Source organism: Bombus huntii, chromosome 4 (genome assembly GCF_024542735.1).
Source record: "Bombus huntii isolate Logan2020A chromosome 4, iyBomHunt1.1, whole genome shotgun sequence".
Classification (NCBI taxonomy): Eukaryota; Metazoa; Arthropoda; class Insecta; order Hymenoptera; family Apidae; genus Bombus; species Bombus huntii.
In genome coordinates, this window is record NC_066241.1 from 5,000,750 (window position 1) to 5,018,566 (window position 17,817).

Sequence of the window (17,817 nt, forward strand, 5' to 3'; positions counted from 1 at the left end):
GCTACGCAATAATTTCTATTGGATCACGACCGTTTTCTCTTTGCGCGACGAGACTGATCTATTGTTACTAAATCATCGAAAATTTCGCAGGATTATACTCGTAGCGTGAGTATTTTTTATTCAAATTAGATTCAACACGGCAGATTTGTATATACTGGATTGGGGAATACGATGATATAAGACGATGCGAACATAATGACGAGAAAGGAAGGTGAGATGGGAGAAGCGAATTCGAAGGTCTCGTAGGTTGCGTTATTGACCCTTAAATTCATTCGAAGGTAACGAGATGATCGTGGAGATCGCGTCAATGACATTAAGGCCGCCCGAAGATCATTTCAAATTTATGATCGAGTTTCAATCTAACTTAAAGATCTCGTAAAACATCAGCAGTTGAAATGTATAGAATTCATCGTAAGCTATATTTAAAGTTAAATCAATCGTACATAAATTTAAAACGTTACACACCACGTACGAGGACTTTTAATCAAACCTTTAAATTGCAAAACTATTTTCATTTCCGACTAGAGTCGTTTATTATTTAATAACGTAACTCTGCACGGAGAAAATGGGAAAAACTGGTTTACGAGAACCCGTAATATTTCGTGCTCATAGATAAACAGCCCTTTCATCTCTCGCATCCAACTGTGAAATATACAAATATCATTAAATCCCATCTCGTTTTCCACCGAGTTTCCCACATAAAATTTCTTCACACCATGGTCAGTTGATCCTTACTGTTCGATAAAACATGTAATTCTGGCATTTCGTTCATCGTAGCAACACATACGGGGAGACAAAGTTGGCGGAAACACGCGTTTGTCTAGGCGTTCAGGCACCGACGATTGTTCTGGCTCCGACTGCGGCACGTACCCACTGTTTGCACGACAATTTCGCGAAAACTGGGATAAAACTAATTCGTAATTACTGGCTCCGTAGTCGAGGCACGCTCGTAAATCGTCAATACGATAATAACTTCATGCGTGGTGGAGAAATTTCCAGAAAAGTTTTCGAATGCTGTTTGTTCGAGGGGTTCCCTTTAAAATAATTCAATTCCAACGATCCGATTCGTCAAGTTTTCATCTATTTTGTAGGCTATGACGAGAACAACAGTTCGATACAACACGTATTCGTTGTAACGATGACCTAATTAGCGGATATAAAATGCGAACAGACTTACCTCTTTGGCGACCATCATCGCTGTGGGCACGTACTTCATGGAGCCGCAGATGATGCCTAGCTGATAAAGAGCGAAGACCAGAAGAAGGCCGACGAAGCAGATGATGGGCCCCTTTCGGCCGCCTCGACTAAGCAAGAACGACATGTCGTCGTTTCGAACGACGACCACGTCACTCGCGTGCACGTACTTGGACGTGTTTTAGGCGGCACGTTAGTGAGCGCCGATGCGATCGTCTGGATCGGTGTGGTGGTCACGGCGGGCTACTCGAGGCCAAGGTTTCGGGGCCTCGTGTTCCCGGTTACGCCATTAGCTCATTGCACCTGTTCAACCAAAGAGAAAATTTGATTAGGTAACAGCGGCGAAGTTTATAGCGGAATCGAGTACGGTGTTTAACGCGATCGATAGATCGTGGATACTTATGATATTTTTACGAATACGACTAGAAACGGAATTCTAAGAAATGGAATCTAAGCATTTCTTTTATTTACCGAATATTACGACGAATGCTGTACTTGTAATAATTTGATTAGGTAACGATGGCGGGTCTCGATATAAATTCAATCGGAATGACAAATTTTAATTGCCACGATTACTTTGTATAAATCATACACGAAGACGAATAATCCGCTGGAGGAAATTGTAGCCACGTTTTCCGACTAATATTTATCTCGGAAGAGGCGGAAGCTCGTTCGTGCCGTCATAATTTTCATTTCGATGGCTCGCTGCCATCGGCTGAGTTTGAGCCTTTGAGCGGTTCCTCGAGCGTTTTTGATTTAGCTGCTCCTCTTCCGTTTCGCGGCTTTGTTTGATATAATTTATTAACGGTGCCAGAGATCTTCGTTGCTTCTACTTAGAAATCAGCGATGCATTAATACGATAAATCTCGTGGATTATCGAATAGCCCGTGACCAAAGTCCATTTAGATTTTACAGCCAAAGAAATGAGAAAAAATACAGGAGAAATAGGAACCGTCCTCGCCTGTGTTTCATTGTGCGTAAGCATCGTAATCATCGGTGCTGAATCGATCGAGCTAGCAAAAAAAGAAGAAGAAGAAACAGGGCCACGATAGAATAGAATTTTCGATGGAGGATCCTGCAAGCGGTGGTGCTTGTCGACGAGCAACTTGTTAATAACATCGTATTGTGTGCTTAAAGAGTTTCCAATACTTGCAGAAGATAAGCTTGCAAATTTCGTTAGGAAGTTAGGTGGTCGCGTTTATTTGATATAAGCCCGAGGTAATGTATAAGTAATGAAATTGGAACGAGCTATGAAGAAGGAACTCCCGAGGGGAAACAATTCTTTGGAGACTGGTCGATACGTTTTTATTTCGCGATGCAGTTTCGCGTGATTCCAGGCAACATTCAGAGAGGAAAAAACTGAGAGAGTAAATAGGAGTTTGAAAGACCCATATCGGGGCGGATGGTCAACCGGTGATTCGTGAAACGTGGTCTACGACCAAAGAGAGGAAAAGAGGACGAAATAACGAGAAAGAGAGAGAGAGAGAGAGAGAGAGAGAGAGAGAGAGAGAGAACGGGCAAAGGATCAAAAAGAAAAGGGGGATGAAAACGGAAGAGGAACTGGGTCGTATATAAGCGACCTGTATCTATTTTCCGGCGACAGCTTTCAAGGAGAGCTTTCCATTTCGCGCCTCGCCTTTGACCTCTCTCACTCTGGAGGTCCACCATTCCTCGCGCGATGAAAGATGAGGACAATCGCCACATATTGCTAGCTCTGTGCTACCTTCCAATCTAACGCTGCCGTGCTGTACCTTCAATCTCGCCAGTTTTCCTCGCTCACTCCCAAATAAAACATCACTTCGTTTCCTTGTACCAACACCAATTGTTTTCTGGATTGGACGCCTTTCATTGCGACGCGTGGTTCTCTATTGTCCGTGGAATTGAATCGAGACGAGTAATAAACCCTCTTCAAATAGGTACACTTCTGTCACCAACCGTTTGCACTGATAGTATACAAAGATTTTTCAGTTGTTTTCGTGAATCACGATATTAAGATTTCGCTCGAGTTTCAAAATTTGAATTTCTGAATTTTCTGCGAATTTTGCGACGCCGTAATCGACCATTACGCTTTATAATTTATTTACTCTACTGCACGATTAATTATAGTTTTACGTTGCATTTTTTTCTACAAAATACACGTCTATATTTGTGTGTCAGCGTGTGTACTTATGCGTGGAAATTCGTACAAATTTGTATCTTACGTAAGTTAGTTTCGCTTATTGATATATGTATCATTCACGAGCCACATTGATCGATCATTGATCTCTAAAGTAAAAAGTACAGAAAAGTTATCAGCATCGTCTTGTGTCTGTAGAACCAAAGCTTTTTGTTTAATACTTTCATAGTAAACGAAAATCTCTTTTAATATTTGAATTACAAATGATACGAGCGTTTCTATTTGACAACATTATTCGATTGACATGCCATATCAATGGTCGTTGTAAAAGCTTTTGCCTGTTAGTCTTAATTTAAACGTTTCTTTGTTTGCAATTCGCTACCGGTAGAGCGTTCAATTAGTGAGAGCATGGTGAAAGTTCAAGTCCTGGTTGCCTAAGGGCTCGCTCCGTTATGTTGTTGCATTCGTTCCGGCGACCACTCAAATTTTTTCCCCCTTTTCATCGTTCGTAGAAACGCAATTGAGGCTGGCCCTCGTTTCTTACTTTCATATTTATGCCGCCTTTAATATCCATGAACGTGAGGCGTATTCCCACGTGGTACTCGCCGCTGAATTCGTTGAAATAACTGCGCCAAAAAATGAGGCTGATTACATTATCAATTCTTGTCTTCCCTCCTTCGATGTCTACTTTACCTTTCAAGTGACGTCGCTATCGTCGCTTATCGTCTCTGTATAATTTCTTTAGCAAGTGTCTTTATGCAAGTGTAGGTATCTATAAGATAAACACGAGAAAAGAAAAATCCTGGTATTCCTAACCGTTAATGAAGGGAAGACGAATCAATTTCATCTTCTTTCTTCAATAGTCACATTTCTAAACCTTCGTATTTACCAGATTATTATCGATCAATAGTTTTTAATACGAACAGTATTGGTTTGATTAATTTCTTTACATACTCTGCAAAGCGTCTTCAAGTATATATGTAACTTTTGCATAAATGCGACCCATATGGAGGCTGTTCGTTTTGGTAGGTTTCTTAAATTCGACATTTGTCTACGACAGCGAATCGTTGGTGGAAAATTGATATCAGGAGGGGAACCGCTGGACGTTGGCAGATCGATGTTTACGATAGCGTTTGGCTGTTGGCACTTAGACATATTGTTGCTTTTCGCCCTGGCGTTGAACGACAACTGCATTTCTCCCCATGTTACACGCCCCTATTGGTCGTTGCCTTTATGATTGCACGCTTTTGCACACTCCACAGAGTCCACTGTGCGAGTTCCGATTGTCCTCCTATGGACCAGTCGTGCTATTGTTAATTAAACTGAGCTTTGTACTCTTCCATACAGCATTTGCGTTTATATCAATGTCGCATCGTTAATCGTAATTTTCTAGGCTGATTCGATAATGTAAATCCTATTCGTTTTCATAGATGTATAACGAAGATAAATTCATTTTCCGCCTGACCGAGATTTTTCACCGGTTCTTCTTCCTTCTCGGAAATGACGGATAGAACCGATTTCTGATTATCGATAACGCAATAGTCGCGAGCAGCACGCAGTAATTTTCAATTGGAACCACTTTATGCGAACCAGCTTTTTGCGAAAATTCTAGCTATCGTGGAACTGCACGATGCGAGCCCACTCGAGCAAAAATATAATCAATCGTTGTGTGATTATTAGAAATATCTACCATCGAAGTTCCGTTTGCTGTTTCCATTAATTGCACCGCGTTCTTACTTCAAAATTACGTCGTTCTCTGTCCCAAGAAAGTGATTGTTTTCGAATCTTACTAATATAATCGTTGAAAATTGCAAAAAGTTTCGTACGACGTACGTAACGCATTTGTAAAAATTTCTCGCGTTAAATATTCGAATTTTGCGAGCCTCTGTATTTTCCATATACTCGCTTCGAATTCTCATTACTTTCCCCTACGAATTTCCTTTCAGCTTGGTCGTTTCAAATTGGAATCGTTCCAAATTTCGTCGACCAATTTCGCGTCAAAGCGATCGCACGAACGCTACGAATGATCGCAGATGCGAATACTATGCTACATGTGGCAGGATACGCAAAAAGTTGAGATAGCTCGGGGAACGCGTGTCGGACAGGAGGAAAAATTCGCGTGTCACGGATAAGAGGCAAAGTTCGCGATGTGCATGCGATTTCGTGAGAAATCGAGGCTTGACCGAAGAGAGAGGATCGAGGGTTGGAAATTATGCGCGCCATAAACCGTTCTTTGTCTCGGTACCGGTAACTTTATCGATCCTTCGACGCGTTATTCCCTCGGGGGATCTACGGAGGCGACTGAATCCTCTCAAGTTTAATGAAAGAACTTCGATGCCGCGGATCGTTGATCCGATATTCCGATGGAATAAACCGTTGAACGAAGAAAAAACTGGATCGAGTGTCCGAGACCACGAAGCATAAAATATAATTACTTGGACCTGTTCTATTTTCTCTAGAAAAGCACGTTATCATTCTCTAGAAGATTTTGTGACGTGTATAGCATGCTCGTTATACTTGTTGGATGAATTATATTGTCTAATGGTTACAGAATTTAAAAAGTTATTATATTGCAAACAAAAGGCTTGATCTATAAAATATACGCGACTGTCTTTACTTTATAAAATTATAATTTTCTTAATGTAATCTGTCTTATTGTCTTTATCTTATACACTCGTGCAGCTAGCGATGACGATACGGATGACACGTAGCGTTAATCGTTAATACATAGAAATGTATTACCTAAATAAATTTTGCCGAAAATTGTTGCTTAGAAAAGGTGGAAAAGAGCGGAAAAGAAAAAGTGAAGTATTCAAAATGAGAAAATCAGTTCTATTCGCAAAGTATGTGGAAGGAAATTCGTTAAAATACATTAGGAATCAAAAGGTATGTGGTGATTTTATTTTTCTATAAAACGTAAGTTTAAACATAAGCTTCGACATGTGGCATCGATAACCGACGCGTCACGGAACACGTTAACCTCGGTGGATCGTGGCGTGAGTCGCGATTCGAGAAACTAAGTCGCAAGAGATGACGCGTCTCTCTCGAGAGCCAGAGGTAGAGTTGGTATAATTCAGTCGTGTTACGAGCCGCCTAAAAGGAGCTTGGGCTCGCAGCCAACAACTTTATACTTCGGCTAAAGCTTCGATTTCAGCCATAACAGTTTGCAAGCGAAAGAAAACGTGTACATGGTTGCCGGATAAAAGAGCGTAAGACGCGACGTCGAGTAAAAAAGATAACACTTGCCACCGCGTCGACGATTCTGGTGACTTCTCCATGAGAAACGTTTACACGAAGAGTTCACACCTTGGCACACGTTTGTGGCGTTAATCCCTCTTGCAATAATTTCGTTAGCAGGTTCGTAATTGGATTCCATCGGTCTCTCGTGGCCTTTGGTCGCGTTCAAATTTATAATGTCACCAGAAGGGCCAGCGACGATCGGATAATGATACGGCTCGTTTGCCTCGCTATTTAAATTTGTCGCGGTTTGGGGCGAATTTTCGAACTTCCTTGTCGCTTTGTGTGATCCGAAAGGATTTCCTTACAGGGTTGAACGAGCGGATGTGAATTCTCGCAAGTTTAATGAAAGAAGTTTGGTACTGAGCAACTTTAAGCCGATATTCCAATCGACGGTCGTTTAACCGCCGCTAACGAGAACGAATCGATTCCATCAGGGAGCCTGTCTCGTTTCCAAGGAAATCATATCTATCGATTCCCTTACTCGAAAACCTTCAAAGCGATACACGTTCAAATTCTACGCTTAACCAGAGAGGCATCTTTTTCACCAAGTATATCATTGATTCGATCCTTTGTCGTTGAATTTCGAGTTTAACGATATAGTAGAATTATCCAACTTAGCTGGAACGTTTCAAGATTCAATTTTGAACTTTGTATAGAATAATCAAACTTGAGATACTATTAGTATATCACGGGACACCATTAGTCTTTAATATAATAACGGGAGAATGAGAAAATTCTGTGTACTTTAGATCCAACCAAGAAGCATTACAAAATTCATAACCGAATTTGCTGAATTACAAGGGAAATTACTTAGCTCGACTCAAATATCCTTGCGACACGGATAATCCTATCTTATCGAACCTGGTACATCAAGAGAATTTTATCTGAGAATCTCTGGATAGTGGAAATTGCAGAAACTTGCAGCGAGAGTTAGCAAATTTTTAAATACCCATGGAAAAGCGGAAACGAGATGTTGACACACGTGCGCACGAGTTACCTACTTGCGAATTGTGTTGAACTTAAATGCCGTGCTACACGCGTCTGTTGCAAGAAACACGTAGCTGTGCTTTGACTAATTATGATTACAGGCCGCGAGCATAAGTTTATTAAAGCGTCAGCTTGCGAATAATTACGAGTTCCTTTCTTATCAGCGTTGTATCGTCCCTTTAATTAATAGCGTTAGAATCGTAATACCTATTTCGCAAGACACGACGACGTTTCGTTCGCCAACCTTTCAAACAACTATGCAATCGTCTGATTTAACGCTAAGCACGTCGCGTGACACAGATTTTACTTGAAATTACTCTTTCTTTTCATTCTTCGTCCTTTTTCTACGAAACAAAGAACTCCCGAGAAACATTCGCGGATTAAATTCGATGGAAGTAGGTTTTTGGCCGTTTCTGGGCGAGGAGAATCCTTAATTGCTTTCATCGACTAATCCTTTGTCACCTTAATTGTTCTCTCAATCGTAATACTCTGATTTTCCTCGTGTTTAATCGTATTTCGTTCGGACCAATAGTTACCGATGAATTATGGAGGAAAATGTTACGATAGCGATCCCTCCCCAATAATTGCATATTACTGTATTGTTCTTGCATCTGCCATCGACTTTTTGTCGTAAGAATGTTTTTATTCTATTTACGGTGTATCAACGTTTCGGATTACGTATCAACGAATGAAAATTTGATCTGTACCAAGCGAAAGGTAACGTTGGCGCAAATGCATAAATTCTGTGAATAAACGAGATGAATTTCGAACAAATACACGAGGGATATGAGCTTTCACGAATTTTCAAAGTAACGAAGAGAAGCCACGAAGAGATATTTCCCTTCAAAGAAACGAGCTGATCGTAGATTCGCGGAGCAAAGAGGGCGCTCGAAAAGTCACAGTAATTACATCGTCCGCGTTAATATGTTTCCTTTACCATTCTCGGCCCGGGAATTGAGATTCCGGCATCGGTGCCGAGAATTGCGGAAACAGAAGGAACAGGACAGAGAAATGGAATTCGAAATGCGCAACGCGCGAGAGAACGGTTGCCGCCGGAAGACAGGTGCAGAGACGTAATACTAATAGAAATCGAAATACAGAAACAAAGGGGAACATCTTGAGACGGTAATCGAAGTTCAGAGCCCGTGGAAATAGGAGTTGCGGAGAATTTTGTGGAAACAGACGGTACAACTCGCGTTAAAGTCGAACTCGAGCGCACGGGAACGGTTCAACAAGAATATCACAATAGATAAAAAGGAAAACGGGAAAACATTAGGATGGTCGTGAAAATCGGAAAAGAATTTTATTTGAAAGTAATCTGAAACGTGATATATTGTATTCGAGGGTGAATAATTCGGGGGTGAATAATTCAAGGTGAGATTTTGAGTTTTCAGCGTTATAGATGCGTGAAAGTATTGAGTGTTTGAAATTAGCGTGCAAAAATACCGTTAACTGGACAATCCTTTATCCACATTCTTCTATAATTACAGAGTTAAAAATTAATAAAGATAAATAAATATCAATCGAGTCGGTTTTAATTCATGTTTTAAAATTTCATTAATTTCAATTACTAAATTATCGGCAAGATACACCTGGTGTTATATAAATATTCCATATTTATGAACGAGAATGTATATGAATGTATTATGCGCGTTTGTAGACGATCGAGGAAAGTAGCTGAAAATCGGCATCGGGGGCAAAAAGTACAGAGAGAACGTACAGGAATGAAGGTGCGGATCAGATTCTCTCTCTCTCTCTCTTTCTCCCTCTCTCTCTCTCTTTCTCTCTCTCTCTCTCTCTCTCTCTCTCTCTCTGATTGTGTACAATTCGTTGATGCACCGCGTTAGCAGCAATCTAATTAATCGCCGAAGTCCGTGTGCACTCACACGTATAATGCAGCGGCCGTGCAAACAGCAGTGCGCTTTCAGGTAGAAACGAGGCCGATGCGCGTATATTACCAGTCGCAATATGCATCGCCGTGTGTCGTTCATCTGACGACGGATTCACCCTATTTCACCGCTCCGCCGATGCCTCGTCTTTAATACGCGTGCATCGGGAAAAACTGTAGTCTGGGAACAGGGACGCGGATAACGCGCAGCTCAGCCTCGTTGCTTTGCGTTTGATCGCGTTTGTAATGATTATGGCAAATGGACGTCACGGAGAACGGATAATCTAAAAATGCTGTTTCGGTGCTCAGCGCCGATACCGCTTAATTAGCACTTTTCATTTGATCCCGTTTCGCGTCGATTTGCCGCTGGGACGACTGCTTTCAATATTAGATAATGGAACCATATTTAGCGAGAATGATACCGTTTCGTCGAATGCAGCAGAGTTAGATACTATTAACAATAAATAGATACTGCCAAAGATCAACTGGAATATCGGTTTGAAGAACCGAAATATATATGTAACAATGTATAGATAGATATAGTTGAAGAATATTTTGAAGAATGTTATTTCGGTTGTATTCATTTAGTTATTTAGTATGCAATGCAGTATGTGCAAACTGAATGGTAAAATATTAAGGATTTAGATTTATAGATTAAATTGTAATTACTGTTAAATGCAATTATATCGTATTAAATGAAACGAACTTTATATTAATTCGATTCTGCACTGTACGTGGTATCTCATGAGCATCGCGTCTATGATGTGCAAATTAATTGTATAAATAGGAATGCTGGATGTTATTCGCAGTGCGCAAGATTTGAATATCAAATACATTATATTCCTACGATGACATCGTACCACGTATTTCTATCTCATTGCACAGAAACGTCAAACAAATTCACATTAAACAATATTTTTCATAATTTTTCGATCAGTCTCGTTACAACACTAATGAAATTTCTCATAAAATGTTTTATAAAACATTCGCAACATATGAATAAAAGATTTGATAAATGTTCAAATACTTTCGTGAGCCACTCCATAAAAGCGTCGAACTCAAGTTGCTACAATACCAGAAATAAAACGGAATATCGGTATGCACAAATTCGCGGATATATTGAATATAACATTCAATTAGCAGCTTTACGATAATCGGTAATGGGATGGGTTCGCGCGCGAAATCCTGATCTGTTCGTTTTTCTGTGAAAGAAAAAAGCATAGCGTTCGATTGTTCGACGCAATCGGATTTCCGTTGTTGAAACCGCGCGTGAAACACATCCCACGCAACGTGCATTTTTACCCCAACCGGATCGGCGAGGATTACGATAACTGTCGAATTTGTTTTAAAACTGTAATCGTATCTGGAAAACGAGCCTATAGGGATCTGATAGGATATATATGGGGCTGTTGGGAAACCATAATTCAGCGATGACCAGTAAATGGCGTTGCGGAACAGCAAATCACGCGCGAATGTCTCGAGCATGTTATGTAATTGAAACAAATGGTCGAAACTAGCTGGCTCTCGGGACCCTTTTGTTTCTGCTACGCCAATCGAGAAGCCGCATCTGATCGAAAGTTAAATACTTTTCTCGAATCTAATTTAGAGGCAGCCATCCCCGGTCGGAATAAAACCCCGTTCCAGTCAACGAGAAAGAAAAAAGGGGTAGGCACGATGAGAAGCGTGAACCGCCCGTTTTTCGCGCGAGATCAGGCTGCAACTTTATGACGCGTTTATATTTCCCTCGTACGCTCGTTTCGCCCTTCTGTTTTGTAGCATTTGCATTATTTTTTTTTTTTTTTTTTTTTTTGTCAAAACACGGCAGACAGTTTTGATCAATGCGAGACGGTAAATTAAACGCGAGACAGTTTTGAAATACTCGCTGGATAAATAACGGAGCACAGGGTTGCTTATACGCCGTTGGTGGTATGTCGCGAATCTGCTATTTTAGTTGCGATGTACTGCCGATTTTTTCGTCGTTGTTTTTTTTGGGGGGAATATTTTTTTCGGTTTTTGGAAAGAGGAAGGATGACACGATATGCGCGATCGGCCGTAACTTTGTTCGAAATTACCAACGGAAATGTATGGTTCGATTAAAATTTCGTCGACAAACCGTGCATCGTCGAAACACCGTTCGACTACGTATTTGATCTGTAAAATGGTGGGGGTGTAAACGATCCACTTTTTTTCAATTCCAACGAACGGTAAATACCTTTCAGAGAAACACTCATCGTAGCGATAACGCGTCGAAAAAACGTGTAATTAAAAAGCTTACGTGGAAATGTTCGACATAAAAATCCACCCGACCGTATAACATGGAAATTGCCTTTTTTATTCATCAAGCTGTTTGGATTGTTCACTCTTGAAAAGTTTAACGGCTGTTGCGTTTCGAATTTTTGCGAGTCAAGTTCTTTTGTACGAAACATTCATCAGGCATCGTCTACAGCTCGTGTATTATCATACTTTCACATTAACGATTCTGTAATTCGACTGTGCTTCGCTTAAAGCCGTCAGCTCCAAGTTTCGCGTAGTCCATTTAGGATATCCTAGAAATTATGAAGCCTGTTGATCTTTACAGACATCATATTTTTACTTAGAAGAACTTTCTTTCTTTTCCTAACGTGATATTTTCTATCTTCTTTATGGTGCCTGTTCTTTACGTATGTTGTACTTCTGGTGTTTTTTATTCCTACATCGTCTTTATTTCAGTGGAATTTTTTTTCTAGTACGCTTATGTTATTTTCATTTTTACTCTGAAATTCTCGCTAGATTGTTTCCAAGCTGTTTCTTTATTGCTGCTTTTCTTCTTTCAACGCCTTTACACAACTTTGTTCGAACGAACCAAGTTTCTTTTTAGTAACTTTCTATTGTCTTTCTTTTTTTCTTTTTTTATCAAGGGTCTGATTAGAGCAGCGTTATACTGTCATCTTTCAATCTTCGTAGCAAAATTGTCTGCAGTGCCGCTTCTAATTGTATCGCTACTTCGTGTTTTAATTTACCGCGCAAGGAGGAATATCTTCTGTTATTAGAATTTTGCCAGCGATATCAAACGGAATTCGAAAACCGAGCCTCGATGGACAAGACAGGTTGTCTCTGTGAAATGGAAATTCGGTCGGAAGAGAGAGATAGCCATTCCCATCGCGATATAGCAGCGATTTCATTCAACGATATTGCATCCTGTGCGAAGCTCTAATCGATTCGGTTTATTACCGCAAACGGGGGGAAGAACTTTTCGCGAGTAAATTGCAAACCGCTTAGCCCGAGTGACCGACCGGCCATTTATATCAGTTTCAAAGTTTCCAACTTAGTGGCGAAACTTTGTCGCCTTTCAGTTTTCAACTCCGCTGCCAAATGCTCGACTCTCCGAACCTTCTTTTCTCAATGAGCTTTCCAACCTCGTTTCTTCTGAAACAGATAATTTCCCCAAGTAAAACGACGAAACCACCGATTCAGGCAACTCGCAGAGAAAACTGTGTAGATTTAGTATTAATCTTCCAGGTAAACTTTCAACGAGACGAGAAAAGAAAGGAAAAAAGAAAAGGGCCGAAGTACCAACGGGACGTCGTACCAGAAAACTTGCCTATCACAGTCCGTGTACGTATTAAGCTCTAAAAAGAAGAACAAATAGCACTGGGGAAGACGTAGGACAATAAGAACAAAGTCTGATCCAGTGACACGCATCTTTTTGCGCGTGAACCGTCAGCTTGCCGAAAACGGGAGCATCGTCCTCGTTTTCACCTCGTCAACCTTTCAAACGCCTCTTGTTCTTTTTCCTTCTTGTTCTTTGGATGACATATCGGGCAAAATGAAAGTCCTCCTCATACCGGATGCATCTCGCTGACTGAACGTTTGATTATGCGAATCTCAGAGAAGATTCGAGGACTGCTACTTACTTACTTGCTTGGCAGAGAAAAGAGTGGCGAGAAAGAGGAGGATCGAGTCGAAGGAAAGAAAATTCTCGTTAGCGATACTTTTACGCGAGAGACTTTTTAAAACTCTGTTCGTGCGAAATCTTCATTGGGAAAGGAAGAGATAAAACGTCTTATCTTTCTCGTTTACGAAACTCGAAAGACTTCTCGTAACGCGAATATACACAGGCTCGCGAATCTAACCGAATACTACGAGTCTCTTGTGAATATACTATACGAAATGTTTTCAAGTTTCATTAATATCGTAACGAAATCTAGTAACAGCCAGTGCAGTCGGTATTCTGTACCCGGTCTATAATTTTTCTGACATATTCCAACAAAATTCTTTTTCTTTCCATCTGTCATTCCGCGTAGAAATCTACAAAGTTGTTAACGGTGGTCGAACAGGTCGCGATATCTATCGTCGCTAGGACCGAAACGATAATGCGCCAGTACGTGAAAGTGACGTACAACAGCAGAAGAGCTGACACGAATGACATTGTTCGTCTATCTTTTTGTCGTGCAAGCGGGTCATTTGCATCAGTTACAGCGGCCGCACTCGCTCCATCTCTGCCATTTTTCTACATCACCGTGAAACGTGGCTTCACTTTTGTTCCTCCTTTCATAAAAAAATGTTGTCGTATCTTTGGACCACCTTGTAGATAAGTGCGAACGTCCTGTGATTTTTGTTAATAGCATAACGAAAGATAAAGATTGAAAATATTTTTCCATCGATGTATTATCGATGTTTTATTTCGTTCACAGAGGAGAAGGATCCCATTAGAAAGCGGATTATTCGGGTTAGTGAATTCGGTGTCGATCGCTTTGCGAGCCGTTACCTAGCATGATAATCTGATTCAGTTAGTAATTCGGTAGAACGAAGCGTTCAACGAAAGCAATTATACATGGTAATACGTAAACGAGCTTGCACAATACCGTGATTAACGTAAAATTACAAGTTACTTGCATTGCGAGCTTTCAAATTCTCTACGGGTAGTATTTGCCACACGGCTGTGCGATGCTTCGCTTGTTATTGACACGTTACGCAGTATACGATCATCGGAGGCCTTATTGTTGTAAATCGTCAATGAAATATAATCAGTCATGTATGGAACTTTGAATAACGAACCTTTCATGAATACGAATATTAAATCTACGGAAAAATCGTCGTGAAAATTGAAATTTAGAGTTAAACATAAATCGCTTCGTAACGTTAATTGCGTCGCAGTAAAACTTTTCTAGAACAAAAAAGTGTAATATAATAAAAAACTATTACGTATTCGTAAAATCTAGCGTGTTTGATACAAAAATAACGCTATCCTCGGAAACATAAAAGTATGTCGCGCACGACCACAGCATCGACGGATAAACGCGATAATAGCCATCGAACGTAAACGATGCGACAGATTCGACGATGCCGTGGATTCAAAGGGGCGATTCCCTGTCCCGTTTTTCTGTCTTTGCCGAACTCATCCGCCGGACAATACGCTTCATTTCCTCGCCTACGGCTGGTTTCTTTCCCCCCGCGCGAAAATACACGCGGCGCGCCCAACAAATTGGAATTCCAACGGGATAACCGGGTTTCCACTCTATTCGCTCTCCTCTTTTCGTCCATATTCCGGTTCCTTTCCCGGAGGCAGACTCGTCTGTTCCGTGGCGGCGGCCAGAGGGCTGAAACGTAGCCGACCAAACTCGACTTTGTCGAGCTTAACCACAGAGAACGAGCAGCATCGATGGAGTGCTAAGCTTTTATTGCCGACAATTTCGTTGCGCCTTAAGCTCACCACGGATTATTGTCTTCCGTCGCGATTACGATTATTATTATTTTTATCATTATTAAGATGGTTCTGGTTTCATAGCTTTTACGAGGTCAGCGCGCAAGCCGACCTCTTTTCCACGGTAACACAGACGAACATAGCGCACCGTAGAAGGGGCGAAAATGTGAATTACGTTTCGTTGTATTTACTATATATGCTTTTTCATAAAGATACGAAGCATCGCACGTAAGAAAGATAACGCGATAATGCTATGAGAAAGATAACGCGAGAGAAAATGATATGTATATTACGTGCAGAAGAGAAAAAAAAAAATGATAGACACAGAAATTGAAGGGCAAGTTAAGAATGAATAACTATAATATGGCTGACAGAGTGTTTTACGGATAATAAAGATTGACCCTTGACAAATATATGGAAGTTGGGGAAACGCGGCGGCAAACACTATCTTCCGCGAGTGAAACGAAATTGTCGCTGTACGCCGTAGCCAAGCGTAGAAAATACGTGCCATTTTTGAGACTGTTACGTAAGTTGTGTGAACGTTGTTTGAGACGTTTATGAAAGGATCAGAGGCAAAGGTAGAATCTCGTTTGTTCGCGAGAAGCTGTCGGTTTCGGATATATTCGAGGGATAGCAGGAGAACAGATATATCAATTTCTCCCTTGAAAGTATGGAGAATAAAATCCTGTAGGAAAGAGTACTTTTTATTCCTCTGTAATCCGGTATACGAGGTGCTGGACCTTTGGAATCGCTTTTCGAAGATAAGATTTATTAAAGGATTGAGGCGGTTCGCTTTATGCAACACACACTAGATCAAAGTATTACAGTACTCTTATTGTGTATCATTTCTCTTGTTTGATTTATTTGTTCATCTTTCTCAATCTATTCATTTGCGCTGTTCTGATTTATTTACTTATTTACGAAATGCTGTTGGCAAAGGGTAGGCAAATAGGAATTACCAGGTGCCATGGGAACGATACGAGATTATTCGTAACGAATGTAAGTTTCATGTAGATGCGATCGGAGGTGAGTGAAATACCGATAAAAACGACAATCGCGTTTATTTACCAACCTCGAGGATTATTTTTTCCCGGTCAATATTTGTTTCGAAGCGTGCAATTAAAATTACCGGGGAAACCGCCGCGACGAGCGAACGAGGGTATTCATCTACGAAGGAATAAGCGTCGATACGAGTCGACAAAAACGTGCTAGATGCGAGGGACAGTGACAAAAATATGTTTATATACGGATTATATGAATTTATCGTCGATCCAGTTTCCAGCGACGGTGTTAAAATTGCAGGTGTTCGAATATGGCGCGAGCGGTTTATTTTAGTCACGTACGAACATTGATGTTATCTGTTCTCAATTTTTCACATCTCCTGCTTGGGTAATTTATATCGAAAACGTTCTCATTCCGGGCTCAACAGCGCATGTAGAAATATTTTACATTGCATCTTAAATAATTATCTTACTTTTTATCCACGATTTACCGTTTAATCGCGCTGTTCAAATTTACAGCCCTGCATCGTCTTGCACGATCGAACTAACGTTAGGAGAGAGATTTTACAAATTACAAATTATCAACATGGAATTTGTAAATTTCCCTTGAAACCCATTTATTTCTCTTATGAAAAAACAAAATTGCTATTCGCCGATGGAAACGTCGATTGAAAATCAAGCATCTCCGGCATTTTGTTTTTATCCAAATGTCAATCAACGGTCCAGTCCCAGTCCGGCATAAAATTGATTTCACGCGATCGCACCGGTATAAAACGGATGGTTATTCCCTATTTCTCCGTGTCGCGATGCGGTGTTCTGTACGGTCAAGCAGACTTGCGCGTTCAATTTCGAAACCTAGAACGAACAGGGGGTGGTTTTCAACCCCTACACAGTCTCCATCCCTGTTCCATTTGGCCGTTCGAGTTTCTTCGACCGTTAAATCTCCTTTTTTTCCCGTCTCTGTCCACTTCAAGCCCGGAGAAACTCCACTAGGCTATCGGGCATCCGTACCTATTTCCGGTTCTTGTCATTGACCTGTCCGTTTGCAATCCACGCACGTTTCTAATATCCTGAACGAGAAGAATGTATCTTCTTCTCGTGGTGATTCTATTATTCGTTATCTAAGTTGCTTGCTCCAAGCATTCGCTTCGTTCGATGATTTTCTTTAAGAATTACAACTCACGTCTCCTTCTTTGTCACACTTGGGCTACGTATCGCGAGAATCGTCTGCCACCCAGGGAATCGAAATCCATTTCGAATACAGTGACCCTGTATCTTTCGTTTCAATTACTCCCACCCTTTACGGTGTAATAGCTCTCTTGCCGCTAGAGAATTCGTAATGCGAGGCGAAATACGCGGAGGAATCGCGGTTTCGAGTAAGTGGGATTTAAATTACAAGCTTTCGTATTAGTTCTACGATGTTGTATTAACGTCATAATTTATATACAGGGTGGTTGGTAATTAGTGGTTTTCTTTTTTAATTTCTTTTTTTTTTTTTTAAATTTTTCCATCGAGACAACGATCTACAGTGAGATCCGTTATAACGAGACGCGATAAAGTGCACGCGTACCGAGCGAAAATTCAAAGTCGATTTTCTCGAAAACAAAGTCTCGAACGAAAAATTGTTATTCTATATTTTCGACTTTTTTTTCGCGTAGAATCACCCCCTTTCCGCTTGTACCACCAGTTACCAACCACCCTGTATATA

At 40.8% G+C, this 17,817-nt stretch overlaps 1 protein-coding gene across 2 annotated transcripts in view; it reads right to left on the reverse strand.

Moving 5' to 3' along the window:
* The window catches only part of LOC126865049 (protein-tyrosine sulfotransferase), a 181,405-nt gene that overhangs the window by 9,378 nt on the left and 154,210 nt on the right, over positions 1 to 17,817 (reverse strand). For both annotated transcript variants that reach the window (XM_050617111.1, XM_050617112.1), the window contains one exon: positions 1,178 to 1,497. In XM_050617111.1, coding sequence (XP_050473068.1) covers positions 1,178 to 1,321 — 144 coding nt within the window. In that variant the 5' untranslated portion in view covers positions 1,322 to 1,497. The remainder of the gene's footprint in view (positions 1 to 1,177; positions 1,498 to 17,817) is intronic.